This window comes from Vigna angularis, chromosome 4 (assembly GCF_016808095.1).
Source record: "Vigna angularis cultivar LongXiaoDou No.4 chromosome 4, ASM1680809v1, whole genome shotgun sequence".
Taxonomy (NCBI): Eukaryota; Viridiplantae; Streptophyta; class Magnoliopsida; order Fabales; family Fabaceae; genus Vigna; species Vigna angularis.
Genome location: NC_068973.1, coordinates 6,205,792 through 6,217,857, shown reverse-complemented (window position 1 = coordinate 6,217,857; position 12,066 = coordinate 6,205,792). Strand labels below are relative to the sequence as shown.

The 12,066-nt window shown below is 36.1% G+C and overlaps 2 protein-coding genes across 2 annotated transcripts; one reads left to right on the top strand and one right to left on the bottom strand.

Moving 5' to 3' along the window:
* Window positions 1–213: 213 nt before the first annotated feature.
* On the top strand, window positions 214–2,934 carry LOC108331785 (putative glycerol-3-phosphate transporter 5). The gene is made up of 2 exons (XM_017566706.2): window positions 214–1,645; window positions 2,237–2,934. Exons 1-2 carry the CDS (start codon window positions 682–684, stop codon window positions 2,749–2,751), a joined length of 1,479 nt encoding a protein of 492 aa, XP_017422195.1. The 5' UTR covers window positions 214–681; the 3' UTR covers window positions 2,752–2,934.
* Window positions 2,935–3,454: 520 nt separating this feature from the next.
* LOC108331786 (probable protein phosphatase 2C 27) lies at window positions 3,455–7,062 on the bottom strand. The gene is made up of 5 exons (XM_017566707.2): window positions 6,955–7,062; window positions 6,601–6,822; window positions 5,512–5,709; window positions 4,748–4,959; window positions 3,455–4,302 (listed from the first exon to the last, which is right to left on the bottom strand). The coding sequence occupies exons 1-5, from the start codon at window positions 7,015–7,017 to the stop codon at window positions 3,741–3,743; spliced, it is 1,257 nt and encodes a 418-aa protein (XP_017422196.2). The 5' UTR covers window positions 7,018–7,062; the 3' UTR covers window positions 3,455–3,740.
* Window positions 7,063–12,066: the final 5,004 nt, after the last annotated feature.

The window sequence follows — 12,066 nt, the reverse complement described above, 5'->3', positions numbered from 1 at the left end:
AATGATTCTCCGACATTATTACCTTGACAAATAATAGTATTATTAATTATTTATAATAACAACTAGTTTTTATCTAATAAAATAAGTAATTGAAGAATTTTCAAAATAACTACTATGTATTTTTATACAGTTATAGTAATTATAGTAATAATAAGAATAAGATATTTTGAGGTAGAACATTCAACATTCCGGGGGCATTTTGGAGAAGTTACTGTCGGATCCGGAGACAACTATGGGTAACACGTATTTGACTTGCAATTCCCGGATTCAATATCTTACCAGTTTCTACCTTCTTGCATCGTTCTACAACTCCATGGTTAACACGTTCCCTAAATCTATTATCTTATGTCACTGCTTTGTAGCTGCACTTTTCACACCTTCCTTCCCTGTCTTTTAGCCACTGCTGAAACTTGTACTTTCTCCCTCTCAAAAACTAACACCATTATGATTTCACGCCAACAATTCTGTCTTCGTAACGGATGATACATGAAGCCCTTTTGATCCTTCGGTATTCAATTCCAGTCTCCAATCTCGGATCCCTCTTTTGCATTCTTCAGATCATAGATTCTAATATTGTATGCAGTTCTGATAGAAAAAGGAGAAATATTTGATATTTTCGTAATTGTGCTACGTTAGATTGTATTAGATTCATTGTGTAGAATAGAATCCTTATGAATTAGAATGCAATCCGAGAGTTTGAGCCAGACTCCAGCTCTGACACTCTATCCTGGCCTGAAACCCCCTCACAAAACCCTACTATTCCACAAAATATGTGTTCTTGTCATCACATTCCTTGCATATGCTTCCTTCCATGCCTCTAGGAAGCCCCCCAGCATTGTCAAGAGTGTTCTGGGACCCACACTGCCATCGAATGCAGCTCAAGTTTCCAACTTGAGCTCCTATGATACTGGGTGGCCACCTTTCAATGGAACCCAAGGTACTCACAGGCTGGGCGAGCTTGATCTCGCATTCCTTACTTCTTACTCCATTGGCATGTATTTCGCTGGTCACGTTGGGGATCGGATAGATTTGAGGTTGTTTCTTGTATTTGGGATGATGGGCAGTGGCTTTTTTACCATACTTTTTGGGTTAGGTTATTGGTTAGATGTTCATGTGTTGGGGTTTTTTGTTGGTGTTCAGATTGTTTGTGGAGTGTTTCAGTCAATTGGGTGGCCTTGTGTGGTTGCAGTTGTGGGGAATTGGCTAGGGGAATCAAAGAGGGGCTTGATAATGGGGGTATGGAATTCGCATACCTCGGTGGGGAATATCATTGGTTCAGTGGTGGCTTCAGGGGTTTTGGAGTTTGGCTGGGGTTGGTCCTTTGTGGTGCCTGGACTCCTTATAATTTTGGTGGGGATTTTGGTTTTTTTGTTTCTTGTCGTGAACCCCGAGAGTATGGGATTTGTGCATCCTGGAATGGACATCGAAATGAGTGTTGACACCAAAAATGTAGAGAATCTGCAGAAAGGGGAATCGGAGGAAACTAAGCTTATTGAGTCTGATAATTCAGATTCTTCTTCTGCAATTGGGTTTTTGGAGGCATGGAAGTTACCAGGAGTGGCTCCGTTTGCTTTCTGTCTCTTTTTCTCCAAGCTAGTGGCTTATACCTTTCTGTATTGGTTGCCCTACTACATAAAGCACACTGGTAATTGTTATTTTATACAAAGCTATATGATAATAGATAGAAATGGTTGGCTTTTATCTAGCATCAGTACGTTACTCATATCCAAATATTTGTTTATAGTGTCTCCATCTTCCTTATAAATTGTGTCCGGGTTTGCTGCTAGGAAATTGGAGTGCTTGTTTGATAGAACTGTTATGTGATGTGTCTTTAGGCAGTTATGAAGTTGCGTGACAGGTATTTGTAGGGTGTTTTATCCGCATCTTCGGTACAATTTAAAATACTTGTTTATTTTTCTAATCTCAGCAAGCTGACAAAATTAGGTGATTATTTCTCCTACATAAATTAAACCAATCATATTTGTCATGGCAGTTTCTGTAGTTTGTAATTTTTTGTTTTTTTGTGTATTTGAGAGAGAGAGAGAGAGAGAGAGAGAGAGAGAGAGAGAGAGAATGTTAGGGCTTAGGCTTGTGTATTATGTTTTTTGTTCTACAACTCTGGTTTAATCCAGAGTTTTTGCCAATAAAAAAACCAGTCTTTTTGTGTAAACTAACGTCTTACATTAGCCACTATCTCTTTTCATGATCTTATTTGCAAATTTGGTGTTCATTGCAGTTGTTGCCGGTGTGCATATCTCACACAAAACTGCTGGGTTGCTATCAACGATATTTGACATTGGGGGAGTCCTAGGAGGAATCACAGCTGGTTTCGTTTCTGACTTGATTGAAGCACGTGCTATTACTGCAATTCTATTCCTGTTTCTATCAATTCCAGCACTTGCTTTGTATCGCATATTTGGGAGCCTCTCCATGTTGATGAACATCAGTTTAATGTTTCTTTCGGGGTTTTTGGTGAATGGTCCATATTCGCTCATCACAACTGCAGTGGCTGCTGATCTTGGTACGCAAAGCGTGAATGATCGGAATTCCCGAGCACTGGCTACTGTTACTGCAATTATAGATGGCACCGGTTCTGTTGGCGCTGCCCTTGGGCCACTTTTGGCTGGATATATTTCGACTAGGGGATGGAACAGTGTCTTTTTTATGCTCATTCTGTCTATTTTCTTTGCTGGTTTATGCTTGATTCGTATTGCAAGAACTGAGATAAGAGAGAAACTTTCAGGAAAGTGATTTTAAATAGTTTTTAGAAATACCCACGTTTGATTACTTCAGGTCCTTTTGATGGTACCTTTTACCACACAGGAATTACCATTCAATGTTTGTATTATATACTCATTCTTGATTCACTGATTGTAAAAAAATAGCAAATGTATAAGAATGTTTAAGGTGAAAGAATTCAACTTTTTTTCGGTATTTTGTTGTCATGCAGTCTTAGTCGTGCTTTTTTGTGGATATTCCTGATTATGGTTTTAAACATTCGAAGTTGGTGTCATGAATAACGGTATCTCTTTCTCTAGATTCTCTTCATCAGATGTTTGGAACTGGCTGATATAAGGATAGATGATTTTTAGTCTTCTTGTCCGTTAAGTCGTTTCACAATTGAGCACTTTATAAATGGTTTATCTGATTAAATTTTGAACCAGCAGATGCATATTGTTCTTTTAAGCTCTGAAAGTCTTTCGAAAGAAAAGGTTAAGCCGCAAGAGGTTTGGAAACATTCAGCTCCTCACCAGATATTGTTTGATAGGTTCTCTTAACATATATCAGTTACCACTGCCTTCTGTGCCAATAAGAATTGTTATTCTCGTTCAACATTTGATCAATAATCATACGAGTAACAATATATGCATAAGATTTAAGGCAAATGCAGTATTTTTTTATCTTGTTATACTTACACCCGTGTGAAGGACATCTGAAATGAGAAGCTAGACCCTCGTAATAAGTTGTCAATTATTTACATTAAGTCGATGAAAAATAAAAGTAGAATGTTACATTTAATCATATCGTCCCATATTACACTATTTTTCTCCTCCAAACACATTGGAAAAAATAATTGTAATGATGTAAACTTATTAGAATATTACTCCACGCCTTGTTCTTTCTTCATCGGAGAGGGCACTAGTTCAATCTTGTGATAACTGTGTGGTGGATGAATATATCTGTACAGAGTGACATCTCTAAAAAATCAGCTGAACTGTTTATTTGCATACAAAAATGCTTTATTCTTTTAGCAGGGATCTTAGATTCTGAAGTCCTTCTGCAGATATGCTTCTTCTTACTCGTGTTCTTTCCACAACCACAGGTGTTGGAGGATCTGAGTTAAAACATACCATCACAACTGTCAAGTTATCAGTTGATTCTCTCTTCATTGCTTCCTGCACTATTTCCTTGCAGCATAGTTTCTCATCATTGTGCTCTTGTAGCCTCCTCCTAGCAAAATCCACAGCATTTTGGCTACTAAAAACATCCCATATTCCGTCACTAGCAATTATCAAGAATTCATCTTCTTTGGTCAATGTCATCATTTTAAGTTCAGGTTCAGCACTCAGTGGTCCTTCTCTTCCACTCGTTCCCTTCATTCCTTCAAGGTGCCAGTCTCCAATAGCACGAGTGATACCTAACTGCCCATTCAGGTAACCATCGTCAATGAAGCCACCTAGGGACAAAACCCGTGTTCTTTCATTGACACAGTTTGGCCTATGATCTTTAGACATTTCTATGGCCCTTCCATGGCGGGACAAGACAGCTCGACAGTCTCCCGCATTAGCTACAAGTAAAGACCTGTGCAAATGAATGAAAAGGGCTGTGTACATGAGCAACAAAGAAGGAGACAAAAAGAGATGATGTTTTGATGAAACTGGATGGATCACACATGAATCTAGTGGGGAAAAGTATTTGTGATTTTGTATGTCTGATTTGTTGCCAATAACTTATTTTGTGGTGATTTAATGAACCAAAAGGAGAAAGGGAAAAATTATAGAAACAAATGAAAAGAAGTGAATTCTTTCTTCTTAAGTGCTATGGGGGATACAGAGTAGGCACAGATTCATACAAGTATAAATCATAAGAGATGGTGTTGATATCAGGTTCCTCCTTTGACTTGAATGTCAATTTGCCATTTTCACAGCTACTACACTTATTCTATGACAATGTCACTAGATTTATGGGAAGGAAAAAATATGCCATGGTTCTGAAGAACTGAAGGACAGTGTAGACGAGTGCTCACCTTCCAAATACAATTGCGGTTAAAGCAGTTGTGCCAGAAGAAAGGGAAGGCTCCTGAGAGGATGATTTTAGAAATGCAGCGTCAGTCTCCAAAAATGACCTTTTGACCACCTTCTCAAGCTCCAAAGGAAAGTTAACATCCTCAACAATAAATCTTGGCAGATTATCACGTACAAATTGCGCAGCACTCTTCCCTCCATGTCCATCAAATACCTGCACATTGGACCATTTTCCTTTCACATGTCAAACCCTGACAGATTGCATATGTTCCTTCACAAAATGACTAAAAATCATTAGTCCTCTCAGATCACTATTTTCCCACATTTTGTCAAGTCAGATTTTAAAATGATCATGCAACCAAAACTCGGAAAGAGGGGTTGACAACGCAATACATAATAGGTCAGATCAGATCTCAATATTAAATATCTTACATGAAGACTTTCTCAATACAGAATCTTGGGACCTACTTTAAGCATTATTCAGTAAAAGATGCAACTTAAATGAAAGTAAAAAGAGTCTAACAGCATCATATAATATGTTTTGCCATTTGATCATCTATAAGAGATTTTCTTATTTTAATTTATTCATCAATGGATGCAATGAACCACTCAACTTTCTTGCTAGCTAGCCTAGACAGTGTGATGGATCAATAATGTTTAAACTATCCATGTAACATCACAAAAGGCAAAATAGTTACAGAAGAATTGAAACATTACTTGAAATTCGTGACAAGAAGCAATTAACATAATGGTGTCAGTAGCTTACGCCATAAAAGGAAACAGCTTCCCCAGGAAGTGCATTATAATTAAATTTCTTTGCCAAGTCTCCAATGCATATATGAGTGTCCTCCATGTAAGGGCGTTCTCCTATGTCAGACCACTCTCCAGATCGAAGAGCCGGGGTCAAATTCATCTGATTTTCTTTCTTTTCTGCAATCACTTCGTCCTCATAAATGCTTTCTAGCTACATGCACCACAGAAGAAAAAGGGAATCAAGATGATGGAAACAGAAACAGTGGATAAGTTAGGGAATTCAATCTGCTAAGTAAACTCAAGAACTCAATAAAAAGAAAGTGAAACTCCTAATATACACACAACACAACAAAACATTGAGCCCGAAACAGCTTTGTTTTTGGGCTTACTCCTGAAGTTATTTCAAGTCATCTCAAAAAAGTTATGCTCACGGAAAACATTGACAACTTCTGTGGACAACCATCAAGTAGAAAAGGAATACAACCATAAAAGAATGCAATTTAATAGCCAGCGATGCAAACTGATTCAGTCGGCAACACAATCAATTATTTCACAAATAAGCTACAGCGTATCCAAGCCGACTGAACTAACTAATTTCTGTCAGAACCACTTTTAACTAACACCATCAAGCCCTTCAAAATCACGTGAGAGAAAAAAAAATCCAAAATTACACAACACCAATATCAGATCATTGCTCCAAGTCTCCATCAAAAAGGGAAAAATGGCTTTTAAGAAGAAAAAAAAGAGCATACGTTTACTGTCAAATTTTTGTCGGATCCAAACAAATATTACTCGATTAGAGAGACACACCACGTATCATAGTCATGCTTCATTTGCTAGGAGATTCTCTTCCACCAAGAAAGCGTTAAAAACATTGACGAAAGGCATGAGATACAAACCAATGTCAAATTCAGAAAACCCGTGTCTTCTTCCAAAAGGGACAGTAAAAAAACAAAAGAACATTGGTAAAAGGAGATTAAAAACAACTTTTATGCCATGTAAAACGCAACTGAACTTGACCAAAAGAGTTTCCACAAAGCTATCACACATAAGAAAAAGACACAAGGGAGAAGACTGACATAGAAAAGCAGTATATACTCACAGGAAAGGAACTTTGGACAGTGGTATCTGTGGTGTCAGGAGTTGAAGTTGTGAAAAAAGATCCTTTTTTGTCCGTGTGGGTGGCGAGCAAAAGGTGACAATGCAAAGGCCATGAATTTGTTGAGTTGTTATCCATATCTTTCTCTGCATCCTGCACACACATGGTGGCACCAGCAATCGTGGGGGAAAGTGAGAGTAATAAGAGTGACCCTGATGGAAGCAGCTGTGTCAGAGAAGAAAGATTTTTGTGAGGAAAAGAGGAGAAGAAAGTGAAATGAGTTTACAGAGAGAGTTGTTAGTTATTAGTTTGAGTGTGGAGAAGAGAAAGAAGAAAGAGAAGGTAATGGCTAAACACCAGAAATTTCTGTGAAAGAGTGGCTAAAAATGGAGTTACACGGTTGCTGCTTTTATTACGCATCTTCCTATCAAAATATTTCTCTCATTGTTGGAATGGAATTTTGGAAAATGGGAAATGTCCTTCTCTGCGCCTACGTACTCAATACCATCGTCATTCCCTTTTCATACTCCAAAATAAATAAAGCTTTAATATTTCTTTATTATCATATTTTGTTTTTTTTACTTTCGTCCACTCTTAATTTGGTCTAGATAAATTAATGGTTTGGATTTTTTCCAGTTTGATCTGCGACTTATTAGAATCCTTTATTAGAATTTTTAATTGAGTCCTTAAAAGTGCTAATTTGAGTCAATTGAGGCCTGCCGTTAAATTTAGTTAACGGGAGTTAAGTTTTTGCACAAATGGGAGGGTGATGTGTCAATTTTTGAACACGTGGCATGGTGAGAGTTGAAACTTGAAATTTGACAACTTGTAAAATTATAATAATATGAATTTCTGAAAAAGAATTGTAAGACTGAAACTAAAGTTTTTAGAGAGGCCAAAAACATATTTTTTTCTCAACTTGAAAAAAACATCAATTCTAATCTAAATGTTCTCTTCGTCCCCAATTCTTCATCTTCTCCCAACAACAATTTTTGGCTCACGACCAACTACATACACCGCAAGCTTCCATCTTTCAGCAATGAACCTCACTGCATCTCTTTTGTCCTTTATCATAGGAGAGAAAATATGGATTTTTTGACCTTGTGTATTTCCCCTGCTCTTGCCAAGAACCAAAACCTTGCATCTCTCCTCAACAGATAAAACCCATTTAGGATCACGTCTCAACATGTCAGAAAACAATTCAAAAGCAACAGGATTGTCACCAAAATGGAGAGAATCCAGATTTTGAGCAGTTATCTCAAAGACATCTGCAAGTACCCGTTTACGTTCTAACTTAGCACAATCATCATTACACATCAGTTTTCTTTGTCCAAGAGGAACTTTCTTGCCATTTGCAGCAACAGGTTGAAGCAACACAGACAACTTTTGGATAATGGAAGCTTCGTGTACAACATCGACATTATAATTAGCAGAGCTTCTGAAAAGGAATTTAGGGTTCAATAAAACTGAATTTGGGATTCAATTTGGGATTAAAAATCTAAGAGGAATTTGGGATTTAAAGTATTGGGATTCAATTTGGAATTAAATTTGGGATTCAATTTGGAAGATGAGCGAAGTCGCAATTTAGGGTTTCTGGTGCGAAGAGATTTGGGGCTTTCTGTGTTTTAGGTTTTGCAGGTTGGGAGGAAGTGTTTCGCGATAAAGGAGATGAAGCGAGGAGTTTCGTTTCGAGGTGATACTCATGGTGACGCTGTGATTTTGGAGCTTTTGCGCTACAAGTTTCGAGATTTCACGGTGGCTCTAACGAAACTCGTGATGGCTTCTTCTTACGGTGGGGTGAGGGTTTGCGTTGGTGGGGAGGGGGGGGGACGAGCATCGCTGGCACTACGAAGGAGGTGATGGAGCGTGATGAACTCTATTGACTATATGAAAATTGGAAAAAACAATCAGACAGGTTCACAAGCACATTACTCTGACATCAGCATGTCACGTTTCAAAAAAGTACACATCAACCTCCTACCTGTACAAAAACTTAACCCCGTTAACTAAATTTAACGGGGCAGGAACTCAATTGACTCAAATTAGCACTTTTAAGGACTCAATTGGGAATTCTAATAAGTCGGGGATCAAACTGGGAAAAATCCACATAAATAGGAACAACTAAAGGGTTTAAACCTAAATTAATATACTTTTTTCCTGAAATTGATGGAAATAATATTATAACAATAATATTTAATATTTATGACACATGATCTCAACTTATAAGAGCAACACATTTTCTCTTGTCTTATTATTGTTAATTTAATTAATTAATTTATTTTAAATAAAATAAGTTAATATAGTCCTTTATATCAAATTATTTATAATTACGTTACAATAATTATATTAACAATCAATAACATATTAATTAAAGTTGAGTATTTAACAAAAAAAAATATTATTAATAATGTAACATTTTATTTTAATAGTGTAAAACTAGTAAAATGAATCTTATAAAATGATAATTAATTAATCAAAAGAGACATAGATTCAACTGCTATATTACACTCATTTATAAAACATATAACTTATACATAAATACTCTAACATATACTATAATATTTTTTTCAAAAGAAAAGGAATTATATCAAAACATCACAAATTTAAAACAAACTTTGCACCAGATCAACTAGAAGATCTTTATCTACTAATACCAATCAGGTCATAATTACAAACAATAAAGACAGACAAACAAACAAACAAAGATGAAATGGTAAGCTAATGTACTAATAAGTTTAATCTAAACATTTATGATGTATCAATTTATCAATCACACATGTCAAACATACCACAAACTTATACATTCATACAACAGTTAACACTAACTTTATTATTTGGATCTATGTTTTGACATGTGTATTCAATGTAGGTGTGTACTCGTAGTAATATTTATACTCTGCAAAGTCTTAAGCAAAGGGGTTATCACCCTATTACTCACGAGGTTATCCCTTTCACGTATAGGACCTAACCAATAACTATAGACTAGGACCTCTAATGACTCTCACAACATAACTCATTCTACTCCATTTGAATGTGAATAGTTATTAGAGTTCATAATATCTCACTTCAGAATTTCCATATGTCAAAGCATACACTAACTTTACCACATCACATAATTTCTCCTTAAAATTCTCTTAACAACATCTCAAATCATATTCTACATCCATAGATACAACATCACACATATCAAGCTTGCATAAGTATCATAATCCATCTCAAATCTATAATAATCATGCATAGAAACTAAAATAAACCATTCAAATAGACAAAGAATCGGAAAACACAGAAAACCACATTGACGCTCAACGTAAAGCCCTTCGCAACTGGGAGCACTCAGTGCCAAATCTCTCATATTTTCTCTCGCTCAGTGCAAACAACCTATAGCTCAACAAAAAACATTAAAACAGTTCCAAACCTGTAGTGGTAATTGGTGCTCAATGGTACAAAGCCACCACTTAGCGCCATACCATTCGCAAAATGGTCACTCAAAGGTGAAAAGGTGGTGCTCAACGGTTTAAAGAAAAAATGTTTCTAGACCTTCACAACTAAACTTGCGCCCAATGTCATACCAGTACTACTCAACGCTATATCAGAAACCTACATATTCAGCTTTGTGATTTAGGGAACTAGAAACCTATTCAAATGATCAAATTGGTATTCCTAACTTAGTGCATGATTCAAAAATAAATTTAGATGTCATAAAGAATACTAATTTTCTCAAATGGCTAGATTCTCAATCTCTTAACTCAACATTAAATCAACCAAAATACAAGCAATACACAACAAGCAACACAATAGAATTTCTACATGCCAAACAACCAATATCAGACCAAAACAAACATGCAATACAATTCATCACAACATCAACAACATTAAAAAGTGATAGTTAGTTTCCTTTACCTAACAGATGATTAAACCACTTTAGAAAGCCTAAAATAGTTCCAAGCACACAGGAAGTTCTATCTGTTCTTACGAACAATAGAAACACGGTTAAAATACACTGTTAGAACCATTGATTAGCAAAGACTCAATCTAATGAATCAAAAGACTCATGTAAGTTGAGTGAAGCTCAAATGCGACATACACAAGACAAAAAATCAAGAAAAATGATTGAAATTCAATTTACTCAAACGAAAAAATTGATTGGTCCAATTTGAAGAATTTGTCGCAAGAATCAATTCTACGATATCGGTCCTTTAATTAGATTAATATAGGACGAGACCTCTCAGAAAGAAATAAAATAACTTTTAAAAAAATGATTTCTAAAAGAGTAAGTGTCAGAACCCTTAAAATCCCATGTTAGTGGAAAGCACGTGTAGGTGCAAGGTGTCTGAACCCTTAAAAACCCTGTGTAAGTGGAAGTCAGGTGTTAATGAAAATCAGAAAGTGGAGGATAGGTGTGTGCAGCTGAGTGGCCGATCGATTTTGACGGTTATGTAAAACTTAAACTTTCAATTTTCGTGTCACTTTCTCTGCATGCATCCTTCATCTTCAACCTTCTGAACCTTTCATTTTCTCCTCCTTCTCTCTACAAACTTCCTTCTTCTCTCTAAGAATTCTCAAATTTTTGTTCTTCTAATCTGCAATCAGACCACGTCTAAGACTTCCTGGTGTCAAGAGCTTTCTTTTGCACCGATCAAGTTGCTGGTTTGAGTTGGTAAGTTCATTCCTCTCTCTCGGCACTGTTGTTTTCTGTCACATGCAAACCAAGTTTCTAGTTTCATGAGTTTACCAACTTCTTCTATGAATTCCTGATAGTAATTCTGGTCTTTTATTTGGTATAGTTTTGTAAATCGGGAAACTCTAGGTGCATAAGATTAGGTATTGGTGAGCTTGATTCTGCAACCGTGTGTTCGGCTAAGCTTAAGAGGTAAGGGAAGCTTATATAATTTGATTATGATTCTTGTTCTGAATGGTTGTATGTTGGTTTGATTATTTGATGAATATGAAGTATTGGTGCTACTGTATGTTGTTTATATGAGTGGATTATTATAACTGAGGTAGACTGGGTTGAGATAGAGTTTGATCGTCAATCTTCAGCTTTCTGTATAATCCTGTGTTTGACACCGAGAGTCAGTATTGACCGTTCAGTTTTCCTTTGAGTGTTCGGTCTAAACTAAATTCTTCTTCTGTAGAGAATTTAGTTAATGACCAATCGATTTTATATTATTATAGATATGTAAATGAGTGTTTGGTCTACGTATAGTCTCTCCTTTGCACTTCTTAAAACAGCTTCGTTAAGATATTCAATAATACATAAATTCTTAAATATGATATTTATCCTTGTTGAAAATAAGTCATATGTAATTATGATTAGAATATATTCTTTCATTGAATAAGTTCTGTAGTGCTCGATCATAGACCAGGTGCTCGGTCTCATTAGTGTTCGACATTAAACAAAGTGTTCGGTCTAGTTGGTAGTGTTTGATTTAAACTCTTAGGTTTCAAATAACAAACTTTCATCATCTT

Excerpts from the sequence above, each read along its gene's own strand:
- LOC108331785 (XM_017566706.2), top strand. The coding sequence starts at position 682 with ATGCAATCCGAGAGTTTGAGCCAGACTCCAGCTCTGACACTCTATCCT. Across the intron at positions 1,646-2,236 it reads CTACTACATAAAGCACACTG|TTGTTGCCGGTGTGCATATC; the intron begins GTAATTGTTATT and ends TGTTCATTGCAG.
- LOC108331786 (XM_017566707.2), bottom strand. The coding sequence starts at position 7,017 with ATGCGTAATAAAAGCAGCAACCGTGTAACTCCATTTTTAGCCACTCTT. Across the intron at positions 6,823-6,954 it reads CTCTTTCACAGAAATTTCTG|CTGCTTCCATCAGGGTCACT; the intron begins GTGTTTAGCCAT and ends TCTCTGACACAG. Across the intron at positions 5,710-6,600 it reads CTGTCCAAAGTTCCTTTCCT|CTAGAAAGCATTTATGAGGA; the intron begins GTGAGTATATAC and ends TGGTGCATGTAG.